General features: G+C 36.6%; 2 protein-coding genes and 1 long non-coding RNA gene across 3 annotated transcripts; 1 reads left to right on the forward strand and 2 right to left on the reverse strand.

Moving 5' to 3' along the window:
- Positions 1 to 3110: 3110 nt before the first annotated feature.
- LOC126595080 (probable calcium-binding protein CML46) lies at positions 3111 to 3779 on the reverse strand. Its single transcript, XM_050261425.1, has one exon. The coding sequence runs from the start codon at positions 3685 to 3687 to the stop codon at positions 3253 to 3255; it is 435 nt and encodes a 144-aa protein (XP_050117382.1). The 5' UTR covers positions 3688 to 3779; the 3' UTR covers positions 3111 to 3252.
- A 5247-nt stretch (positions 3780 to 9026) lies between these two features.
- LOC126595081 (cyclic dof factor 2-like) lies at positions 9027 to 12316 on the reverse strand. The gene is made up of 2 exons (XM_050261426.1): positions 11761 to 12316; positions 9027 to 10677 (listed from the first exon to the last, which is right to left on the reverse strand). Exons 1-2 carry the CDS (start codon positions 12031 to 12033, stop codon positions 9382 to 9384), a joined length of 1569 nt encoding a protein of 522 aa, XP_050117383.1. The 5' UTR covers positions 12034 to 12316; the 3' UTR covers positions 9027 to 9381.
- An 8883-nt stretch (positions 12317 to 21199) lies between these two features.
- LOC126595082 (uncharacterized) lies at positions 21200 to 22403 on the forward strand. The gene is made up of 2 exons (XR_007613505.1): positions 21200 to 21493; positions 21976 to 22403. It is a non-coding gene; the product is annotated as an uncharacterized LOC126595082 (long non-coding RNA).
- Positions 22404 to 23586: the final 1183 nt, after the last annotated feature.

The following is a 23586-nucleotide window of genomic DNA, read 5'->3' on the forward strand; positions in this document are numbered from 1 at the left end:
GCAAGCAAGTTTTCGGAGAAATAGAGAAGGTCTCAAAACCCCGAGCCCAGCCTTTTCACCTTTCAGCTACTCATCCTCCTTGAGTAGACCAATATGGATGCTCTGCAGCTCATCCACTTCCTTCTTCAGACTTTCGTTGATCTTCAGTACACCTTGAAGTTTCAACACTTGGGGTTTAAGCTTATCGACGATTCTCTTGAAGTGGATCACTTGATTATAAGCAGCAATCAACTTTTCATCCTTTGCATAAGCAGCAAAATGAAGCTCAGAAACTGCATACTCAAGATCTTGAATTTGAGGTATGTAACATCCAATCTCCTTCTTTGCACTTTCATGCTTAACTTGGATCGCGTCAAGCCTAGTCTTCAAGTCAACGATCTTTTGGTGAACGGTCTCAAGCTGCAAAAAAGTAGGGGTAGAAATATTATACCCCTTCAAAGCAACGAGCTCAAAATCTGCCATAGTATTTTCCGTCTCCTTAGCAGCCTTGCTATATCTGCATCATAGCAAGTAGAGCAGTCCTTCTATATTGGGTCGTATGCTTCGCAAACGAGCTTGGGTAAACACATTTCTGACGCCATCAACAAACTTGTCACAAGCGTCCATGTTTTCAAGAGATCTGGTTTCAAAAGCATATAGATCTCAGTAGCCTCCCCAGAAGCACGCTTAGTGGATTTCTCACAACTGCCTACGTGAGCAATCTCCTCATTCCCAGTAGGCGAATCAGTCTCAGCAGCATAAGGAATGAGCCTTGGCGCCACTTTTCCAGACTTAGCTCCCAACAGACGTCTTGGTACAAAATTCGGCACTAGGGGCATGACAGGACCTTTATGCCGAACAATCCTATCAGCAATCGTACTAGCCATTCTTGACATGACAGGCGCCACATGCTCAGATCTAGCAGCCTCATTTTTCGTCCCCTTGGAAAAAGTCAAGTCAATCACAAGTTTGGAGGCAGTCGGCAAACCCGCGGGAGCGAAAGAAGTCTTTGGTTTTTTCTCAGTTGGCATCTCTTGAGCAGGCAAAGAAGATCCATTTTCCCACCTTCACTTGCAGCAGGATCCACAACAGTGATTGGACGAGCCAATGCATCCGCCTTAATCCTATTTTGGGAGCAGCCCACGATTCTCCTAATGAAGAGAGTTAAAATAGCTAACGCCATTCGTGGTACTTAGCAGATGAGTTCAACCCAACATTCCAGCAGCTCATGAGGCCTGCAACCTCTTCATTTCTCTCAATCACCGGCCTAGCTCGCGTCATGTCCAAAAGCTTAAAAAGACATGAGTCATGTGACTCGCCTAGTATTATGCCCCAACGCCACAATCCGCGGCCCCAGCCACACAAGCTGCCCTTGGTTCTAGCCAAGTCGAGCAGCTTAAAGCAGTGGTCCCTGCCACAATACCTCATCGGCCCATGTCGAGCCGACTCCTGGCCCATGCTAGCCGACGTGCTACACCACTCCGACGGCTGCCCCGCGGTAGCACTATCTAAGAAGAAGACAAGGAAAATTAATTTTTTCTTACCTCAGTGCGGCATGAAGAAGACGAAGAAAGCAATGAAAGACGGTCATTTGCACGGACAAGATGTAGAAGATTGCTAGAGGAGGGGGAGCAAATATCCTCTAAGCTTTCTCTCTCTTGTAGGGTAGAATAAATCGCTCTCCAAAGTTTATTTAACAACCCACTTAAGGTGGACTTAAATAGGTTTTGAGAGAAATTTATTTCCCTTTCCTAAAAGGATCTAATTTCACATTAAAGAGGGAATCTACATCAAAATAGGAAGCAGTTCTAAGTTTCTTAGAGCAAGAAGATCTCTACATCTAATGCCCTTTCCTACGAGCAGCCCAGCAGGTGTGGGGGCATTTGTGGAGCCAAAAATAATCACAAGGCGACACATGGATTTTTTAGTAAAAGATGACCAAACTACCCTTGAGGCACACCGGGATTCCTACACGTGAGCAGCTCAAAAATGCTCCAAAAAGGTAACAATTCAATATTCATCTCATCAAATCCCGTAACCTCCAAAATATTTATTCCAAAATTATATTAATTGGTTAATTAATGGATTAATTACCCAATTAATCCATTAAACATCAATTAAAACATCCAAATAACCACAACATATATCCCACTTAATCCCAAAACTAGTGATTGACCGGCCACTCCCTTTCTCCCTAGCTTTTCACACTTTTTTCCATTTTATTACCCTATTTACGCAACTATTCAAATTTGTAACCTCCTATTTATTTCTTTTATACTTAATTAGCCAATAAATTGGCTAATTAAGCCAAAACTATAACCACCAAAACCCATTAGTGGCCGGCCACACCTTGGGAAAATTGGGCAAAGCCTAACCCTATAAATAAGCACCCATTCTCACCAAAAAGCTATTCCAACACTATGGCAAAAATCCCAAAATTTTCTAAACACTATTTCTCTCTAAATTCTAACTTTGGCATCGGAGGTTCTTCGGCCAAAACCCCCCCCATTCATCGTGGGTGTGTGAGGCTCTTGGCCATAACTTAAGATGTTAGTTGTTTTGTAGGTGCAAAATTGTCCAAAATCAAGGAATAAAAAATTTACATCCACATTCATTACTGAAGTAAACCTGAATTCCTTCGTCAGCGGCCTCCTAAAAAACCTGTCACCGGTTTCCTCTGGCCTATAAAATCTTAGGACGTGCCATAAGTACACATGATTGACTCTACCAGATATGGATGATCTGTTGAAATGGATTGGAAGGGGTGAGTAGCTTTAGTTCAGGCCGCAGTGAAGGGTTATTGCTCCCATTAACATCCAGTGACATGATACCTTCCAGATTCGCAATAACCATATGACGGCTCACATCCGTGTGCTTTTTTTCTTTCTGTTTTTTTTTTTTTTTTTTTTATGTTTTTTTGGCAGTATAGATTATTGATGGCAAAAAAAAAATGTATAGCTAATCAGGACGACATAAACCTTATCCCTAAAAAATAAAAAAATAAAAAAATAAAAAAACATGAAAAAGAGAGGAACATAAACTTTAATTTTCTAGAAACGAAAACAAAAAAGATACAAAAAAAAAAAAAAAAAAGGGCTTATAATCGTCAAAAACCTAGGTAGACAGCAAAATATAGCAATTTCGTAATCCATGAAACTTCATAACAATTAAAATAAAAGTAATCAGAAGTAGCACACACTTCAGTTGTACAGGAATTAGGCATTACAATATGCAAACCAGAACAATAAGCAAAAGCACACTTCAGCTTGGTTGTCAACAAAAGCTGTCCTCAATATGTTTCACAAACTCATCAAAATCAATTAGTCCATCTCCGTTCGTATCAACGGCCTCGATCATCCTCCGGCATTCGTCCAATCCAAACCCGTCCTCCAAACCCAAAATGTATAAAACTCTTTGTAACTCTGCAGCATCTATAAACCCGTCTTTATTTTCATCAAACACATCAAACGCTTCCTTTACCTCCTCCAAGCTAGGCTCCTCCTCATCGAACAGTCTCGAAAGCTCCTCCTCCGCACCAACCCCGCCTTGAATATCATCTCCTTGTGCATCATAACATGTTAACCCTAGCCTGTCCATCACCGTCTTCACTTCTTCCGTTACTTCTGTTTTATCAGAAGTTGATTTGAGGGTATTGGTGCAAACCCTCTTCGAAGGTGTGGAGAAAAATATTACAAGGGGATGAAACATGTGGTGTAAAGACAAAACTAAGAAATTTAATACCCAAGAAATCAATGCTGAAAAATAAAGGCAGACCAGTTGAGTTGTGTTTGTTGGTATGTCCTTCATGGATAAGTTGACAGAGCAAACCAACACTTAGAGAATGTTATATAGAAAAAAAAAGAGCGACCGGGTTACTTGTACTTGAAGCGTCAACGTCTTTAACTTTCTCAAGGGGTAAAGATGCGGTGCTCTTTTTCGGTCGACCAAATTTTCGTGGAAGATGCACAAGAATTTACTGAAGCTTGTTGGGAACAGAAACAGAAAGTTACCTCCTCCTATTCCCAACGGGCCAATAGGACTACCAGACTATTAACCTTGGGTTAAAACCTAAAGTTTTTAACATTCAGAAAATTTAGGTTTTAACCAAAAACATATTTTCTGCTCAAACTCTTATGGGTTAAACTTTTAGTTTGAAATCATTAAAGAATTAATTTAGAATTCTTAAAGTAACTTTTAAAAAAAAAATTATGTAAACTATCATAATTTAATTTTAGCGAACTTTAACGAAAAGCTCCCGGTACTGTTCATTTTAATGAAAAACTATATTTTTACACAATGGCGGAGCCAAGTTAAGGGCTGCCCTGGGCAGTAGCCACAGGTAGCTTGTGGTGAAAAATAAAATTTTACATGTAATTTTGATTGATTTTCTAATGTAGCCCACCAAATATTTAGTCGCTAATTCGAATTCTCTAGGTTTAACTATATAAAATTATATAATACAGTTTGCAAATCATCTCTTTTTCTTACATTATTTTTCTCATCGCTTCTTGTACATGTACAAATTTGGATTTGTTTAATTTTAACATGTTTTTGGCTCACCTTGTGAATTTTTTTAAGCTAGATGATACTATGAAAAATAGGGTATCAAGTTTCTTTATTTAAAGAGATTTAAAATTTTAAACTAGCCCACCCGGTAAAAAATTCCTAGCTCCGTTATTGTTTTTACACTAAAAAGTCAATTTTGGTACTATTCACTTTGCCATTTATTTTTTCCTTATCGTTAAAACCCAAAGTTTTCAAGTTATTTTCATTAGTTTTCCTTTAATTTTATGAACATTTTAACCTAAAAAAATTTAGATTCTGATAAATATTGAAAAATCACTAAACTGACACCATGAAACTCGCGAAATACTATGAAAGAACATGAAACACATAAAATAATTTTTCTAAATTATTTTAGCCATTGGATTTAAATTTGGACCATTAGATCTTTTTCTTTATCGTTAGATTTGATCATATTAGATCTTAGCCGTTAAATTCAATAAATTTATAAATATAAAACTAAAAAAAAGTACACATATATGGTGGGCCAGCCCGTCTAAATTTGCCCTAAAAATGAGCTTTGGGTTAAAACTCATATTTGGCTCAAGGGTTTGAGCAAGTTGAGATATGTTTAAAATCTAAAATTTGAGTTTTACACTAAGGATTGGAGTAGGTCTAAGAGAGTAAGCTTTCGGATTTATATTTTTATTTAAAAATTATATTGGCATATAGTTAATCTCATTCTCATTCTCATTCTCATTCTCATGTTTTTTTTTTTACATGTTCATGACTTCTCACATTCTAAATTAAGAGAAATTTAAAACCGCTTCATATTCTAATCAATATGGTTACGTATACGTACATATGCGGGATTTTTGAATTATAGTAAATTTAATTTTCAATTTGTTTGAACCAAACCTACCTTTCTTCAAATATGCAAAACAACAAAAGAAATTAAACAGCCTACAAACTGAACTGAAAGTTCACATCGCCTATGGAAGTTTCCAGCAGGGCCGGTCTAAAATTTTTTGAGGTTTGGGGCGACGTCAAAAAAATGTGCCCTCATTTTATATAAGAAAATTATTTGTTTTCATACATAAGACATTGATAAAATTGTACTTAGAAAATCACTTCAAACTTAATAATTTAGAAACACGGAAAAACTATTTCATTTTGTATCGTGAGAAGGAAACAAAAAAACTTCAGGTTTACAAGTAGATAGATATGAGTTTTGTTTTCCATTTGAACTTTTACAGTGTTTTTGTATAAATCATGAGGTGTTTTTTTCTTATATACTAACCTTGTCAATATGGGATTAAAAAGGTAATGATGTTTTTTTTGTCTTTAATTGATATGTATAAGTAATAAATGAGTATTAAATTAAACTTTTTGATGATACGTCATATGATTTGCAAATTTGGTCTAAAAATTTGGTCAACACATTACTCTTTGTTGAAGATTAGACTTGAATTGGAACAAATGTTTATAAATAACAATTCACATAGCTACTAGCTACTAATTAAAAATAAATTAACAACCAAACAAAAATTTGTAAAATTGAAAAGAATAAACATGCACTTAGCATTTTGAACTTAGGACATCTCGTTAATTTTAAACAACAAAAACCATTAATTCTAATTAAACTTCTTGATTATTTAGCCAAATTTTATATATTTATACTCTTATGAAAATAAATTTGTAAAAATTGAAAGGGAAATAAGCACACATGGTGTTTTGATCCCAAGAACTCCTCATTAATATCAAACAACAAAATCATAAGTTCTAGTTAAATTTCTTTGTCATCGAACCAAATTTTATAAATTTATACTTTTATAAAAATATATATAAATATATCATCCTAATAATTTTGATGTCCCCAATTATTTTAGGCCCTGGACGGTCGCCCTACCAGCACTAGGCCTAGGCCGGGCCTGGTTTCCAGAACTTGATAGTTAGTGCGTGACCGACTTAATGTTTCATGTTCCATGAGGACATCCAATTTCCAAAAGGCTTTACGAATCCTCGAAGAAACTGGGACAACAGCCTTTTGTTTTCTTCCCAACTTCTCTCTGTCAGGAGTAATTTCAATGCAACGACTTGTAGTTATAGTGTGTAAAATCATTTTACTCAAAAGTCCTTAGTTTGATCATGGTGAATGTGATATCATAACGCACTGTTGTGTATGTACATGATTGCTTGAGCAACTTTTAATGGAAACATAATAACACGCCATAACCAAAGAGGATTCTCGACCACAGCAGAAACAATGTCTCCCCAGAATATGATCTTAAGTATAAACGCAAGACCTTTTTGAGGAGGAAGTTGCCCATAACTATCTCTAGATTCTCTGCTCCTTGAAATCCTAAAATCCACCGCGTCGAGTCAAGTCGTTTCAGAGACGTCCCAATGCAAAATGAGGCCCAAGACAAAAATGAAATATGGCCTTCCAAATTTAGTATTTTAAGATGATTTCTTTGGTAACAATATGAATTTGAGATGCATTAGATTAGATTTATGAGAATAAGAGATTGTTTTCGTTCTTTTTAATCAAGACTACGTTTTTTTTTATTCTAAAAAATTTATTATTATCAATGGGAGTGAAAAGGTTCGAAACTATTACCATAATTTAGGAGGGAGAGTTTCGAACTCAAAACACTGGTGGATATACTCAACACCTATCCATTATGATTCCTACGATGAATAATGCAGAGTATGAAGAAAGTCAAGGCCTAATTTAAAGTGAGGACAAGGCACATGCCTTGTTCGTCTTGCCTATGGCCGTCTCTGAGTCGTTTGAGTTCCAAACCGGGTTGGGCCCAACTAAAAGTCTAAAAGTTTTGAAGTCCAAAATTATTATTTTCAAAACAACGAGGCCCAAGCGACGAGGAAATACACATATGTGACATGTCAGGGGAGAACTTTTCTATTAAAACTTCAAAGTTCAAAACAAACAAAAGAAAAAGAAAGGTGTTCATGTGAAGAACCCTTTTCCCCCTAATTATCTTCTATTTTATATATCAAAAGAAGAAATTAAATCGTACGGCAACCAATAAAGAACATGATTAGTAAGGTTTGATATTAATCTCCTTTGTTTTACTTTAAAGTCAAAGTGTTGATGTTAACATGCAAACCTAAGTGTTGGCAAACATAAGTGTTGATGTTAACATGCAAACATATAACAACCACAAGAGCTTTTATAATATATTTTGATCAATGTCACGTATTACTGATTGACACTGCAAAGAACAAGATACTATGATTTTATTTTTTCAAATAATTAATTTTTCTCCTTTTAATACAAGCGAGAATTGTAAATATACTAATTTCTCTCCAATTGACTGATTTTGATTCACCTTGGCCTCTTCGTACACAATGGTCTATTTGTTGAACCACATTTGGAATATGACTTTCTACGCCTCTCACATATATCGCGAAGTAAATGTTGTTAATGACACTTTGTTAACATGGCTTGCCTTCTCCAACTTTGGTATGGCATGATTCCCATCTGTTAGTGGCTCATGCTACTTTGTTTTCGGACTATGTTTTCTTTACTAACTTCTGCTTCTCAAATTGATGTGCATCTCAGCATACAAGTTTACCTTACTTTTTTTTTTTTCTCGATCTGTTTTGCAAGTTTAGATCTTTGGGTTTTGCTTTAGACGGGTTACGGTTTGTGTTCTCCCCCTCCCCTCCCTTACCCCCACCCCCACAAAAAAAAAAAAAAAAACATTTTTTTCTTTGTATCTTTATTGTCTTCGTTTCTAGAATAATAAGGTTTATATCCCTTCTTCTGTTTCATGTATTTTATTTATTTTTCCTTGTATTATGAGTAGTTTGATTTATGCCCCTTGACTAGATACAACTTTTTCTTTAAAAAATAAAATAAAATTCTTCTCATATCATCGAAGTTTAAGAAAAATTTAGCTAACTGATCTGATCCACATCTGCAACTCATCTTTGTCTATATCTTGAGAGTATTTGGTATGCATATAATATAATCAACATATAGCAAAAATTCAGAATTTTTTTGTTGGAATCACATGTAATGGGTCCCACAACAACTAATTTTGGGGCTCCTTCAAGTGAGGACAAAGACAAGGAAATATCTGAATGAGAAACCATATATAAATATGGAGTGTCTTCCCTGATTTTGATATATTATCCAGCAAGCAAAGTGGAAAGAGAAAAGAAGCCACTTTCTGTGTTTGGTGGATATACTTGGCTCACATCGGTTTACACTTTATGGTCTTTATCTTTACCAATTTGGATTCCTTGTATGTTGGAAAGGGATATATGCCCCTCCGATTGACCACTAGTTCAAAGCTTATCTTCCCAATTTAGGCCCTACCTTGACTTTTTCATTCTTTTGATGAATTAGTTTTCATTTAAAAAAAATTATATCACGCATTACTCTAAAGACAATAGAAGTCGATCATTTTGTAACTTATTAATTTTGTGATATTATTAAAAGTCAGTATATTGGGAGCTTTATTGACACATGAGTAGATCAGCGTATCATAATTACCAGAAACACGAAAAGCACATGAGAAAAATTAAAGTTTATTTAACAAATATTGGATTTTGTTTACATCCAAATATCTCTCGTTTTATTAGCTATCTTATGTTACCTCACATCCTAAATATGTATAAAAACACTTTCTGCAGCAACTAACTGAGGTGAAAACAAAAAGGACCTATCCATAATGTTACACAGAGATTCAAGAAAATACATCTATATGATCTAACTCAGAAACATTGAGGCTGATCAGTAAACATTGCCTTACGGTAAAAAAGAAAATGGAAAAAAAAGGTGTCATATTTGTCAGCAGCAAAGGTTGGAGGGAGGTAAACCCCCTTGCATCACATTGCCGAAGTTTACCACTCAGACTTCAGCTTTGATCATGTTCTTTCGCGGAAGTTGAGTGATCGGGAAAACGCTGCAGGGTTCGCTTGCAACACTGGAGAAGCTTCAACCACGTGATTCTTCTCATCTCCCTTTGATTGAAACGCCTTGAAGAGACCTCCTCCCTCATTGGTACAGTTTCCCTTTTCATTCTTAATGCCGAGTGTTGCCCATATAGAGCTTCTTGCTGCTTCATTAGGATCATCGATCCTTAAAGTTTTTGGGATCCAAACACATCTTTCGGAACTGTTCTCTTTCGCAGGCTCTTCGTTCTGAGAGCTGGATGGATTAGGTATGTCCTCGTCTCTTGAATGTTTCCCTAAGGTTGGGGAATTTGGACCGGGTCTTGTAGCACAATGGCTAAGAGTAGAGGATGGTGAGAGACATGGAACATTCCAAGGGCCCGGCACAGTGCAGCCCCAATATGGCGGTGCAGGGTAGAATGACATCGGAAAGCCTGAATGGCAGAAGCCGGGTGGAGGCATTGCAGAGGCCCACTGAGCTGAGTTCCATGGATAAGGCCAAGGGGAACCCGGAAAGCATGGTACTTGAGGAGGGAAAGTTTGACAATTTTGAGCTGAAGGCTCTTGAGAACTAGCTCTGCCTCCCCTCTCTGTTGAATTTGAAGCTGTAATGGATGATCCACTTGAGCGGTCGTCCCCATTATCTCCAGCAGTGGGAGAAACTACGAGTCTTTGTTCGGGTCCATGAAATCCATTTTGCACACAATTTTGGTTTCTCTCTGCAAGATTCAATACAGAAGCCATTGATTCACAAAGAGGAGAATCTGAACCAAAGGTAAGGACAGTGCCGTTGCTTCCCAAAGTAGCGTTGTGCGCACCATTTGCAGTGCTAGCATGAGCTGCTTGAAGAGCATCGGACATAAAAATGTGACGATACTGTGAAGCTGAAGAGTTCTTATTCTTGCGACGACCAGCACCCACAGGCACATTCCTCATGATTCCTCCAGCAGTCCAATATCTCTGGCAGTTCTTGCAGAAATGGCGAGGCTGGTTGACATTGTAGTTATTGTAGTAACAGAACTTGGTGTCCATACTATTACATCGAGGGCATGGAAGTATCTTGTCTGGCTTCTTCAGAGTCTTGTCTTGTGAGCTACCAGTCTCGCTCAGGTCTCCATTCTTAGATGAAGTTTCTCTATCAGCTGAAGGAGTTTTAGGATTCTCGCTTATTCCAGATGATGTTGTAGGAGCTTTTATGTCTTCTGTGATTCGATCTGAGGTATCATCATGCTGTTTATCAGCTGCGAGTTCTTTTCCTGATATTGTTTCCTATATTTCAAACAAAATTTTCTGATCAGAAAAGTGCTTTACAAGAACAGTTCCGAGTTCCCTCAATGTGCTGATAAACAGATTGTTGTGATCATACATGCTAAAACATTGATTTATAAATCAAACAGAAACCGCTTTCGAGTTTTTCAAGCAGAATAAACACGAGAAAAAGGGTATGAAGAACTTTTGATACATAAATTTCGTTATTGTCCGAAACATTGTCATTCACAAAACATATAAAGGGGAACCAAAGTAGATTAAGAACGGAGCCAAAGAAAGAAAAAAATCTTGTTACAGAAGCAGACGGTGCAAAACGCTAAAGTTGTCCAGAAAGAAAAAGGTACAAGAGGCTTTTTGGATAAAAAACATAATCACTGCAGAAAAACCGAAAGCTATCGCGGATTTTATAAGCCGTTTGTTCAACTGGCAAAAGTTATCCGATCCCAACGAAAATGAAGCAAAATTCTAGGATTCTCCCTTTTCTTTCCTCTAAAATGTTTACCAGCCATGTCAACGTACAAATTTGACATGGATGGGTAAAACAGAGCAAGCAATTCAAAGTATCCGTGGAAAGAGTCTCAGAAGCCAAAAGCACAATTAGCTACTTCTAAAGTGCAGTTAAAAAAAGCAACTTCTCCTTATCACCATGCCTTTTGATTTCCAAACCATTTCAACTGGAACTTTGTGATTTTATTTTGACCAAAAAATGAAAACGTTTTCACCAAATCAACAAAAATCCAAATTTTCGGAAACTTGAACAGAATCAAACTAAACCGAAATAGACTGGTAAATCCAACACAGCCAGCATCCGAATATCATGACGTAATCCTCAAGTTCCCCAAAGACAGCCTCGGGATAATCAAAAGGACAGAAAAGAAAGGAATAACACAGACCAAATCGACAATCTTGATTTCAGGACAACAAATAGTCAAGAATCATTAAGTATGTCAATTTTCAGATCCCAAAATCACAAACTCAAGAGCAGGTAAAATCGAGCCATTTAAATTTCTGAGTTTCTGAAAAATGGGTTGTTCTTAGAATCTAAAAGAACAGCCGCCATAGAAAACTCAAGCTCAAACATACCTCTTTCTGTGCATCTTCTTCTCTCTCCGACTTCTCTTCCCGCGAATTGGTAGCAGCTGAAGAAGAAGAAAGCTTCTGGCTGGTTTCGGAACAGTCTTCCGCACCTCCACCGCCGCCGCCGCCGCAAGCAGTAGCAGCGACATCAGAGTCAACAGCCCCACAACGCACGTCAATGGAGGAAGAAGACTCACGGTTCAGTGGCGCCATGGCCAAAGGTATAGTCTTTCCGAACAGCTTTATCATGTGTCCACCTCCTTCACTCTCCGACGACATTCTCGTAATTCGATTAAAACCCAGAAACAAAAATTTGTCTTTCGAACAAAGAGCACAGAAAGTTCGAGTCTTTTGATGTCTTTTGATGGTTTTGGTGCACTTGATGGTTGTTGTTTTTTGTTGTTCTCCGAGTTCTGATCGAGGAGGAGGATGAGGGGGAGTTTTGAGGAGAAGGGGGAAAGGGGTGAGTGGGGTTTAACGAGGTGGGGAATGCCACATCATAAAGGGGGAAAAGGAAGGAGATTTGTGAGCCACAAGTTGTATGTGGCGTTAGGATATCTTTCGCCCTGTTGGATTCCCCACATTTCTTAAAAAGATAGTGCTTCTCTTTGTCCTCTCTTTTTTCCATTCCATATCAGCATTTGAATTTCCACCCCCTTTTCACAATTTGCTAACTACTCCCTTCTCCTTTACGAGATATTTTTCATTGTGTCGAAAACACGGACTGATACATCAAGTATCATAATACAATCAGTTGATTTTTTTTTAAGTATTTAACTACTTATATTATAACACTTAGTGTACCAAACCGTATTTTCGACTGAAACATTTCTCCTCCTTCACCTGCCTTTGCCAGTTTGCCTGCCTTCTACTTCAAATATTCTCTCTTTTGTTTGTTCATTTATGCTATTTGCCTTTGTCAGATTCACTAATTTGTCCATGTTTTCTTTGCCTTTTATTCAAATTATTACTGCAAGAGTTAGGGAATAAATTAATATTGAATTCGCTATTTACGATATTCAAACTTAATACCTTACAAGAAGAGTAATACAACTAGACTGTAGTACTTAATGCAAAAAAAAACATTTTCTAATCACAACATATTACGTTGTACTTCAATAGAAAATAAGACTCATAAATATGTACCATTGAATGTATAAATTGGATTATTGGTGAATGAGACCTATAGATATTTTACCACCAACATCGTGAATTTTCACTGATAAGTATGCTTGGAATTCTGCTTATTTTTCTGAAAAGGAAAAACTGTCAAACTTGTACATAGAAAATGACTGAGACAAGTTTGGTGTCGAGAAATGAGACATATAAATACTTACTATCGTTGCACCTATAAAGAAATCGTGAATTTTTAGGATAAGTATGTATAGAGTTTTATTTCCACAAGAAAAATCTCAATTATGTTTCATTGAACATATAGGGCTATTGAAAACCCTAACCCCCGAATGAAATTATATAAAGCTATTAAGTACTTGCTGCAATGTGTTGAACTCTTGTTCCTTTATGATGATTAGTAAGTTATATTTTGCAATGGGGAAGTAATGAAAATTACCAAATGAGCAATGGGGAAGTAATAAAAATTACCAAATGAAATACTACCTTAATAAACACAATCCATAAATTTTACCGTAATAAAGTTCTTAGTTTAGTGATATTTTTCTCATATGGACCACATGCATAACTGATGGTTAACCAACTACAATCCTATGTTTTACCAACTGAGCTAAAGATAAGCTGACTATTCCAGTTTGGATAAGTTGACTGTAATAATATATTTTTCATCATTTGCATATAAATTTAAATCATTTTTCATAATCTAAAAGAATGTAACATAAGAAGAAAATTACAAATAAAAATTTTGAATTCAAAAGCAAATTACCCTTATTAATTTGGCTAAAAATTCAGATCTGCGAAGTGGAAGTTATTGTTTTGTGTTAGCATAATTATTGTGTGGCTTTTCTGAGGGAGGATAATGTCTATGCCAGCTGTGGGAAATAATTGGGTGTGCCGTGGGAAAAGGTCGCTTGCAGTAGAAAACACGTGGCGGACAGGAACCAGTGGGGGCAGCTTTGAATTCGATCAGCTACCAAGGAATGGAGGGTCGGGGACCCACCTGCAACCTGCAAAAAGTGTAGTGAAAAGGTCATCTGATATCAGCATATCACCGCCGTTGATCCCGTAGTTCGAAGCTGATGGCACTTTCGCTTTTGAGAGACTGAGCTGCCACGACTGCGTAATATCGGAAGAATGTGCTATTCATACATTTATTTTTACTTCTTTTATATATTTTATTAATTTTTATTATTTGATTTTTTTCAATTCATCTGATCCAACGGTCGAAAATTAAAAAGGTGTGAGAGAAATAAAAAATGATGTGTTGATATCACATCCCTATCTGAAATGGATTCTCTTCCAATCTCTTTCCATCAAATTCATCTAATTCGGGATCCTAATTATTATTATAACTTTTAAAGGGCTTCTTATTTGTAATTGTTGGATCAAATTCCAACGATTCGAATCCCAAACAGGATGAATTTAGTAAAAAGGGACCAAGAGCCCTCTCCGGTTATATCTAGTTCTAGTGGCTCTGCAAATTTGTATTATTTGATTTATAATTCCATCGTAATATGTATTTATTACATCACGTAACACATTATCTTTTAATATCTATTTTTTTTCATGATTAATTAGATGATGGCAGTCCATCATTTCACCAAATGAATTGGGAAGTTTTGTTTTAGATCAAATCTTCTCCACTGCCATTTAGTATTATGGTCATTGATATTCTTTTTCATTTGTAAATAAGAGTTTTTAAGTTCGATTATCGTCATAAGCGAATTTAAACCACATTATTGCTAACTCATTTTAAGGATAAGCCCACCCCTATATAATATTGTTTGTTCATAAGAAAAAAAAATATTTATACACCCAAATTTAGTGTAGCTTCTATATCGCCTCAATCATTGTTTGACACATATTAAGTTGATGACAATAAAATTAAGAGAAGTTATGTTTATAAATACATGTCAATCAACAATTGGGGACATAGAGAGACCACACCAATTTTGGATGCAGAAGATTTGATGATCTCGTTTTGTTTAGCTACATATATATGAGTTTTGAATTGGCTAATTTTTTTAAACTCATGATCTATTTCAACAAAATTACAGTGATATAGAATGCCCATTTTTCCATCAATGTGTGACTCATTCTCAACATGTCCCCTCGCGTGTGACGAATTTCAAGCCTAGCATATGGGTAACACAAATGGGATAACGTGAAGCACGTGTGGCCGTCAGGCTTCACAAGTAGGACAACTTGCTTTGATACTATGAAAAAAGTTGAAGTTCCATCATAAAACCAATTTGCAATAAGAGAAATATCTCAATTAAGTATAATATGCAAGTTCCCTCTTTCTATCAATATGATAATCATTCTACCAGAAAATCAAAGAGACACACTGTCAAAAACCTAAGGGAAGTGGCATAGACATTCTCTTAATTTCTTTACGTATATAGGTAAAATCAAAAGGACAATGTCTTAAGATGCATGCATGCACACGTTACTGGTTTTGAAATGAAGTATAATCACTTTGCTCTTGGTTTCCCCTTCCTGCACTAACTAATCCTGCCTTTCCAGCTGATTCAGAAGGTTGAAAGTTCTGTTTTCTATATATGTGCAGTCAATTTTTTAGGTATTTACTATTTATCTTCAGAGGATTTGGATCCTCTCCTGAGCAAGGGAGACGGATCCTCTTGACCCAAATATACGGGCCGTTGGATTGATCCAACGGCTACAAACAGAAGACCCCTCTAAAAGTTATAATAATTGTAGCCGTTAGATCAAAATCTAACGGTCTGTGTATTTGAGTTAAGAGGCGCCGTCTCCTTTGCTCAGGAGAGGATCCAAATCCATCTTCAGATATTCCACTTCCGGCAACTTTTTTACTGGTGGTCATGATTTATCTTTAAATTCTTAATAATATTCTTTTGAATTCAAAAGGGGGTCTGATTTCAATACTAAGCAGATATTGAAACACATGTTCCTAGAAGTCAAGTGTGGTTTAAGGGGTCTGATTTCAGTATCATTTCAACATTATGCAGATATTGACACCTCGATATTCGTCTAGAATGTTCAACGAAATATAACCTATCGTTTCTTGTAAAGAAAAATCGAAGTGAGGCTGAACAGTTTTCTGTGGTTTGCGATTTCACACAGCTGATTTAATTGAATCATAACATATTTAATATTTTGCTCCAATGAAATCCAAATCAAATAAAGAGAAAGTAGTGGCTGCCTCAGTGTACAGGTGGAGTTTGAAGAAGGTCAGGTGGAACACTACCTTTTAGGCTTTTGTATTTTAACTAGAAGTTTATTTTAATTGTTTATCGGAATGATAAGAAGAGTGTGAGCCTTGGTGCAATAGAAGTTACTCTTTTGTGCTCGAAATGTCACAAATTTGAGTTGTAAAAATAATATATATTTGAAAAACAAAGATAATGTTGCGTAAAAAACATTTCTTCTCGATCCTTACAAAACAGAGAGTATTGTTAGCTTAGAATCATAAATAAAATCTCTTTATCATACAAACAAACCACAAAGGTGTTTTATTTTTTCTTTTCTTTTTTCTGTTTTCAAACGAGAATTAAGACTGACAGAGTCTTCCAAAATTCATGACCTCAATCACAATTGCTACAACTTGTTCTGTTGGCCGACATAAATATGTCTTGCATCTAAAGTCTAAACCCAAAAGTCAAGAACTACTTTATTTGCTTGGAATTTTACAGTTGAAGGGTAATAGAAATGCTGAAATTTTTGAACGAGAAATTGTAGGAAGGAAATTCAAACTTGTAGCCAAGTTACTCATGTACGTATCTAATCTAGTTGGGGCTTCTTCATTAATTAAGCTAACATAAATCTATTGATTGCAACATGAAAGTTGACACTGCATGCACAAGCTAACTGAATCTGACCTGATTAGGGTTTCTTCATTAAGCAAAGATTAGCGTATTTTAAGTGTGACTTTCATGCTTTCCCCAGAATTGCCCTTTCCCAGTAGTAAACCGAAAAAGAATTTTCCCTTTCCAATAATAAAGGAGCAAATGAAATGAGAGAGCTCCAAGCAACCTTCACATATACCCTTCCAAATTATCTTCAAATATAGAGTTGCAGCCAAATTACAAGGGGTCCCTTGCTTTTAGATGTCTTATGAAGAAGACACACAATGTACGTATCACCATTAGAGTTATGGCCCAAACAAGTATTCAACCTATATATATATATATCATATAAGGGGTTTATAGCTAACGCGCTTATAGACTTAAGGGTTCTTATTCCAGCACCAATAATTAAGATCATAATAGGTTCAATCTGCCCCACCTCTACCGTCGTTTGTACGTAAAAGAAAATAGTTACACAATATAAAAGACTTTTGTATGTTACTTGATACACAAAATTTTAAGATTATACACAAAAAAGAACTACAAGTTTACATTAGAACACAATAAGAAGCAAGATTTATTGTACACAATAACATGGGACGAGTTTATGCTTAATAATCTTGGGATGAAGATCGTGGAGAAACAGATTAAAACAGTGTCTGGTATTTTTAATCCCTAATATGATTTGTCACTAAAAAGGAAATGTTTTAAGAAAAGTGCGTTATGAAGCGGAGGAAAAGTACAACGAACGAACGTAGGACAGGACGTTTCTAGGAAAATATGGATTTTTACTCTTTTAGGTAAAGAAATGACCTTTTATTTTGTTGTAAAGATTTTTTAATCTTTTCAGCAGTGTATTTTGTTATGCTTTCCCATGAAGAATTGCCCAGATTACAATTTATGGATTTGCTTTATATTCTTATAAGTTTGTAATTAAGCACGGAGAAATAAACTCCAGCAACTCGAGCATCAGCGTTGACATCTTTGTTACCAAGTTCATTGCTTGGGACATGTCAACTTTACTTGATATTCGAAATCTGAGATCAGATCTTGCATAGTGTTAATACTTAGATTTAACATGTTAAGTGATGCAACATATTTGAGATTCACCCTTGAAGCATGACCAGAAACTTTGTTCTAAATTCATCACACGTTTCTATCGGTGTATTTAGTCTGAAAATAAAGCTTCCATCAATAAGTTTTTAGATGGTCTTGATACTATACAGGGTGCGGGATGTTCCTTTGGATTTGTGCACTTCAGGTGGCCTGGAAAGCTTGTTCAGGAAGGCTATCTTCTGACTGATAATTAGTGTTGCTCGGCTTCATACCCTTTATGCCATTCTGCCATTCTGCGCGGGTTCTTGACTTGTGTAAGCATCCCTTATCAAAGGATCTTAGATTTGCCTCACCTTTGGAGAACTTGGTGTTAGGGCATCACCAACCCGGTTGATTATGTTTTCCAAAGATGTGCCGGTAGAACTAGAGCAGTGAATTTTAACAATCTGATCTTTTGAGATATGAGACTTCATATCGGAGTTCTATTGTATTGAAAACCTGGTTTGGGAGGCTGAGGTGGAGTCAATTATTATTCGTTCAAGTGTTGAAATGGACTCAGCAATCAATTTGTGATATATCAAATTCTTGTTTGTTGAAAGTAGGTCAAGTATTAGTTAGTCCTTCTTAGCTTTTTTTAGTTGCTTAGAAAGATAGAAGAAAAAAGGGCTCCAAGTGAAACCGTTGCAAAGTTAGATAGCTCCATGTTCTAAATCATCGTTACTCCTGTTATGGAATGGAAGCAGCCGGCGTTTGGGTCATAGAACTTGGTCTCTGGACTTTTCAACATACAAGTCACTGAAATGCATGTGGTGTGTGTCTCTCTGGGAGAACATGTTGTTTTTCAGTGAAGACGTTTCTCTGAAGTTATATTATATAGAACGATTGTTACTTAGAGATTGATGAGGATTTATGAGGTACCATATACATCATATCCTTTTGCTGGAAATAGTTGTTAGATTCTGTATCTAATGCTGCTAGCAATAAACTATAACAATAAGAATACTAATACTAATACTAATACAATAGAGTAACAGTAATATCTATAAAATTTTATATTATATCCAAAATGGCAAGAAAACATCAACTTCTCAATGAATCAAGTATAAATTAGAGGTACCCTATTTGTTTTCTTGAGAATTCCTACCAATTAACCAAGGCTTTGCCTCTCCAGGTACCTGCTTCATGCTGCTATGTCTTGGATTCATGGATGTCAACCAAGAGGTATTTTTGCATCCGTTGTATTGTTCCATTGAAAATAACTTGGTCTTGCCTGAATTATTTGAGGGAATATTCTTCATGATTGTGTTTTGTCTCAGTCATGTTGTGGGGTCCTGACAAAGATGGTGTGCTCGTACATATTCTACAATTGTGAGAGCAATTCCACCGGGAAGAAGAGAGCCCAGCACCCAGTCAAAAAACCAGGCTGGCACCCTGTCAATTCACTCCAGCCTGTGAAATCGACTGGCACCCAGCCCAAGCCAGTCCACAGGCCGGCCTAAAATCGACAGACCTTGGGACCGGCCTATCTGACGTCAGTGTGACGTCGGAGGGCATATGACGTCAGAGAGGGAGTTGTTGTGGAGGCTGAGGAGCGGAGCTGGTCGAGGCGGGAGAGGATGTCGCGAGGGAAGGAACCACGGAGGGAGAACGACGGGAGGACGAAGCGACGGCGTCGGAGGTGTGGAGATGCAGGAGGACGGCGTCGGAGATGCAGGGGTGGACGGCGTCGGAGATGCAGGGGGATGGCGTCGGAGATGCAAGGGTGGATGGCGTGCAGAAATGGAAGGTTTTGAAGAGGAAGGAGAAGGTGAGCTCACGGGAGTGAGCTGGAAAAGAGAGAGAGAGGGAGGGAGAGAGAGAGAGAGAGAGAGAAAGAAAGGATCGGAGAGGGAAAGGAAGAAAGAAGAAAAAATAAAAAATAAAATAAATGATAAAATATTAATTGATATGAATAAAATAATATAATATTAGATAGACTGGGTGCCAGCGTATTTTTAGGGGTGGAGATGCTTTGGCCTATTACTGTTTACTGGGGTCTATTACTATTTAATTGAGTGGATAAATGCGCTGGATGCTGGCACAAAGTCCTTAGGGGTGGACTTGCTCTGAAATATGTAACGTCTTCATGTTTGGTTGTTTAAGATAAAACAACTTTTGATTATTTAGTGAAGGTTATGTTTGTAGCTCTTTTTACTTATCATTAAGGACATTTGTAAACATGCAATCAGTGAGTACTAAAGTTTGTTTTGTTTTTTGAACAAATGATATTATCTATGCTAAGAGGGTGGGGAGTGGACTAAGCCTCACAATGGACTAACAATAATGTGGTTCAAATTCGCTTTGAGCGAGAATTGAACACAAGACCTCTCACATACAAGCGAAGAGGAATACCACTAGACCGTAGTACTAAGTGGCTTTGTGTTTGATTTAAGTGAATGTTTTCTAGTATCAATACATTGTCGTACTTTTTTAAAACTTAAAACTATCTTAAGAAGGGCCCTTTTTACAAATTTCGAACAGAACCCCTAAAATCTCAAAGACGGCCCTAGTCTTAATATATCCACTATACGCTAATTAAACACGCGCTTGGTAGACCCTGTATATATCTATGTGTAGCTTGCTACATCCTAAGATGTATAACGAACCTAAAGCTTGCATGATCAGCTAAGCATACCCTATAAGGAGAAGTTATATTGTCAGAAAGTTCAACAGCAATTTGATAGCTCCAAACATTGGCTTGTCGGCTCTCCAGATGTGTTCCTTCTAGAAGTAACACAAACATTTGGTTCGTGCTTTTAGTTTGATCTTTTGACAGGTTTCATTGTTTATTATTCTCATTACATATGCTTACATATTAAAGCTTGATATTAAGAGCTTGCCGCTTTGTTTATCAAGTCATTTGAGATAGCTGAATTCACTGCAGTTGGACACTCTTTTCAGTTCATAGTGGCTCCATCGTAGTAAAATCCGATCTCAACGAGGAGTTTTGTCTTACATTTTCCTTGTACTTGCATTAAATACTAGGCCAAAAAAACATTTGTGTCCAACACAATAGAAAGAAGTCCATTTTTAGGTGTAGCGTTTTTATCTGACTATTTGTTCGGGTAGAATTCATGTAAAAACAAGGACATCGACAGTGGTTGCAAAATGTTTACGAAGACGCTTCACAAACGTGCTCGTATTATTAATGCAACTGGCCTTTGATTTTGGGGAGGGGAGTTCCTTCTGCATTTCACTATAGCTCTTCAAAAAATTGAGGTGCATGAAAGTATGTAAGTCGTCATTTATACTCAAAGACGAAGCCCATAACCATGCACTTGTTACATAAAGAAATTGATTGGTGACATATTGCTCGCGTCATTTTCAGTAAGCGATTGTGATTTCTACACCACATTGCCAACAATTGTTTTTGGTATTCTTTTGGTGGGATTTTGACAGGTTCTTTTTGTTTCGCTTTTCTTGATTCCTGAGGCCATATTCTTCTCATCTTCTTCTATCTCCATGCTTTTGTATTGTGAGATCTCCACTAATGGGGTCCCTTGAAGCATAATAATTGATGAGAGGCACCTTTGTTCTTGTGGCTTTTTGATTCACTGGACCTTCTCCTACTGACCCAAAAATACCAGGGGCCATTTCGGCATCATCCTGGAATCTCCTTTACTTGCCATGGAATATATTAAAGCGACGAAAGGAGCTCCAAGTACAGCAGCTGGTTAAAGAGAAAGGTACACCAATAACTCATTAACTCTTGCTTCTTTTCTTGTTTTTCAAACATTCGGGCCACACTACCATAAGAATTTGTCAATGATTATATTCCTTTCTTTGAACGTGAACTATGAGCTTGCCACTAGGGATATGTTAGCTCCATAGAGGAGAAGCAAATGCTTGCTCAGGAAGAACCCTCCACCACCACCGGGAACCTAGACCCCGCCACTCGTAGGTCCCACCGGTACAATCTTTCGGTTAACCATTTTAGCTGCAGGAATGATGAGAGTAACAACCTGATTAGTGAAAGTATTTTCCCCATGTGACCATGTCATTGCCTTGTATCCAAGGATTGTGCTAATGAGTTTAGGATCAAATGCTTGAACAGTCTCAAAGACGACAACGTATGCATCGTCTAGTTTGTTGATAAGATTAATGTGTTAAGAAGTAATTAAATTAGCATTTGAACTTTGAATCCTGGGACATTTGTGTATTTATGCAGCAGGCAGACCAAGTGAATGTTAAGCACTGGGATGGCAAGTCCTTGGAAGATCAATAATCATTGAATTTTGAATCCAGTGATCAAACTCTTGACGACAACCCAAGAAATCCCGAGATCAATCCGATATCGATCGACTTTTACGATTTGTTGTTGGCCACTGTGATTTGTGACCTTCTTTTCTTTTTTCTTCTTCTCTTTTCTGATCAAAATTTTCTTTTTATTCAGTCCTTTGGATATGGATTACAGAATTAAAGCTAACAATCCCTTTGGAATATATTTCTTTTTGAGACTTTTATGCAGAGTGAGAGCCTGTAGATTGCCCTTTATGTCATTTCCATTTGTTTAGAGAGAGAAAAAGAAGGGAGAGAGAGGTTGTGTTGCTTTGTACCAAGACAATACTTATTCAGAGTTTTATCCTTTGTACCCGAGTTTAAATTCTTTACCATTCTATATCAGGGTAATTTGAAATATCGTTGTGAAAAAAAAAAACAAGTGCATTTATACTTTTGATTCCCTGTCTCTGATACATCCAAGGCAGGAACCATTGATTGATGTAACCTTGTGTGGCATTTAGTGCCATGTATTAACCTTTGTAATTGGACAACTAGATTCTCCCGTATTTGGATAATCTTACCTATACAAAAAATACTAAATTGTCATATATATATCCCAATCAATTTAGTAAGATATGGTCCCCGTTTTAACCACTGTAATATACAGAATTCTGATGATTACCACACGTGTCATGATTACCAAACATGTCTATTATTTCAATAAAATTGGTGTGATTTGGTTCACTTTATGTGGGAATACTTCTATCGGAGTAAAAAAAAGGTTATGGTTTGGGGTCCCAAAATCCAACGTTAGATTCGTTGATTCCTCCATCCTTACAAAGAACAAAAGGAATGTGCCAATCACACTACCTCCTTCCTCACAACAAGAAATACCCAAAAAATAAAAAACAAAAAGAAATGGGAAAGAAATATAAAAAAGAAAATGAAATCCCCATTTCCCTTTCAATCACCAAAAGAAAAAAAAAATCCAATTATGACGTCCCCATCAACTTATTTCTTATTTATAATTATAATTATTTTTTAGCTGCATTGCATTGCTTCTCACACTATTAGCAAAGTTGCCCCATTATTATTCGTCATGGTGGGGTTTTTTGGTAACATGGAAGCAAAATAGAAAATAAACACTAACGAATAATTAGTTTAAGTGACACCAGAGAAGTTGTTAGAAAAAGTTCGAACTAAACAAAAAAGAGATTTTGCAAGTTTTTTAAAAACTATCTCTATAAACAGGCTGTAAATTACAACTGCAACCCCAATTCTCTTTGTAAAATTTCTACACATCAAGATGAGATCATAGAAAAAATGATTAAAACTAGGAGAATCATGAACGAGAGCAATCATGGTGGGGTTTCTTATTCATCAGGGAATCATGCATAGAGTCTAGAGAGAGAAACTAGAGAGATACAACAAGGAGAGAGAGAAAGATAAGAACAAACCATACACTTTTCCTTTTCTCTCCTTTTAAGGCTCTCACAAATTGAACTCTCTCTCTTGTTTTTGTTGCATCAGAGATTCTCTCTACCTCTTTCAAGTCAAA

This window comes from Malus sylvestris, chromosome 13 (genome assembly GCF_916048215.2).
Source record: "Malus sylvestris chromosome 13, drMalSylv7.2, whole genome shotgun sequence".
Lineage (NCBI taxonomy): Eukaryota > Viridiplantae > Streptophyta > Magnoliopsida > Rosales > Rosaceae > Malus > Malus sylvestris.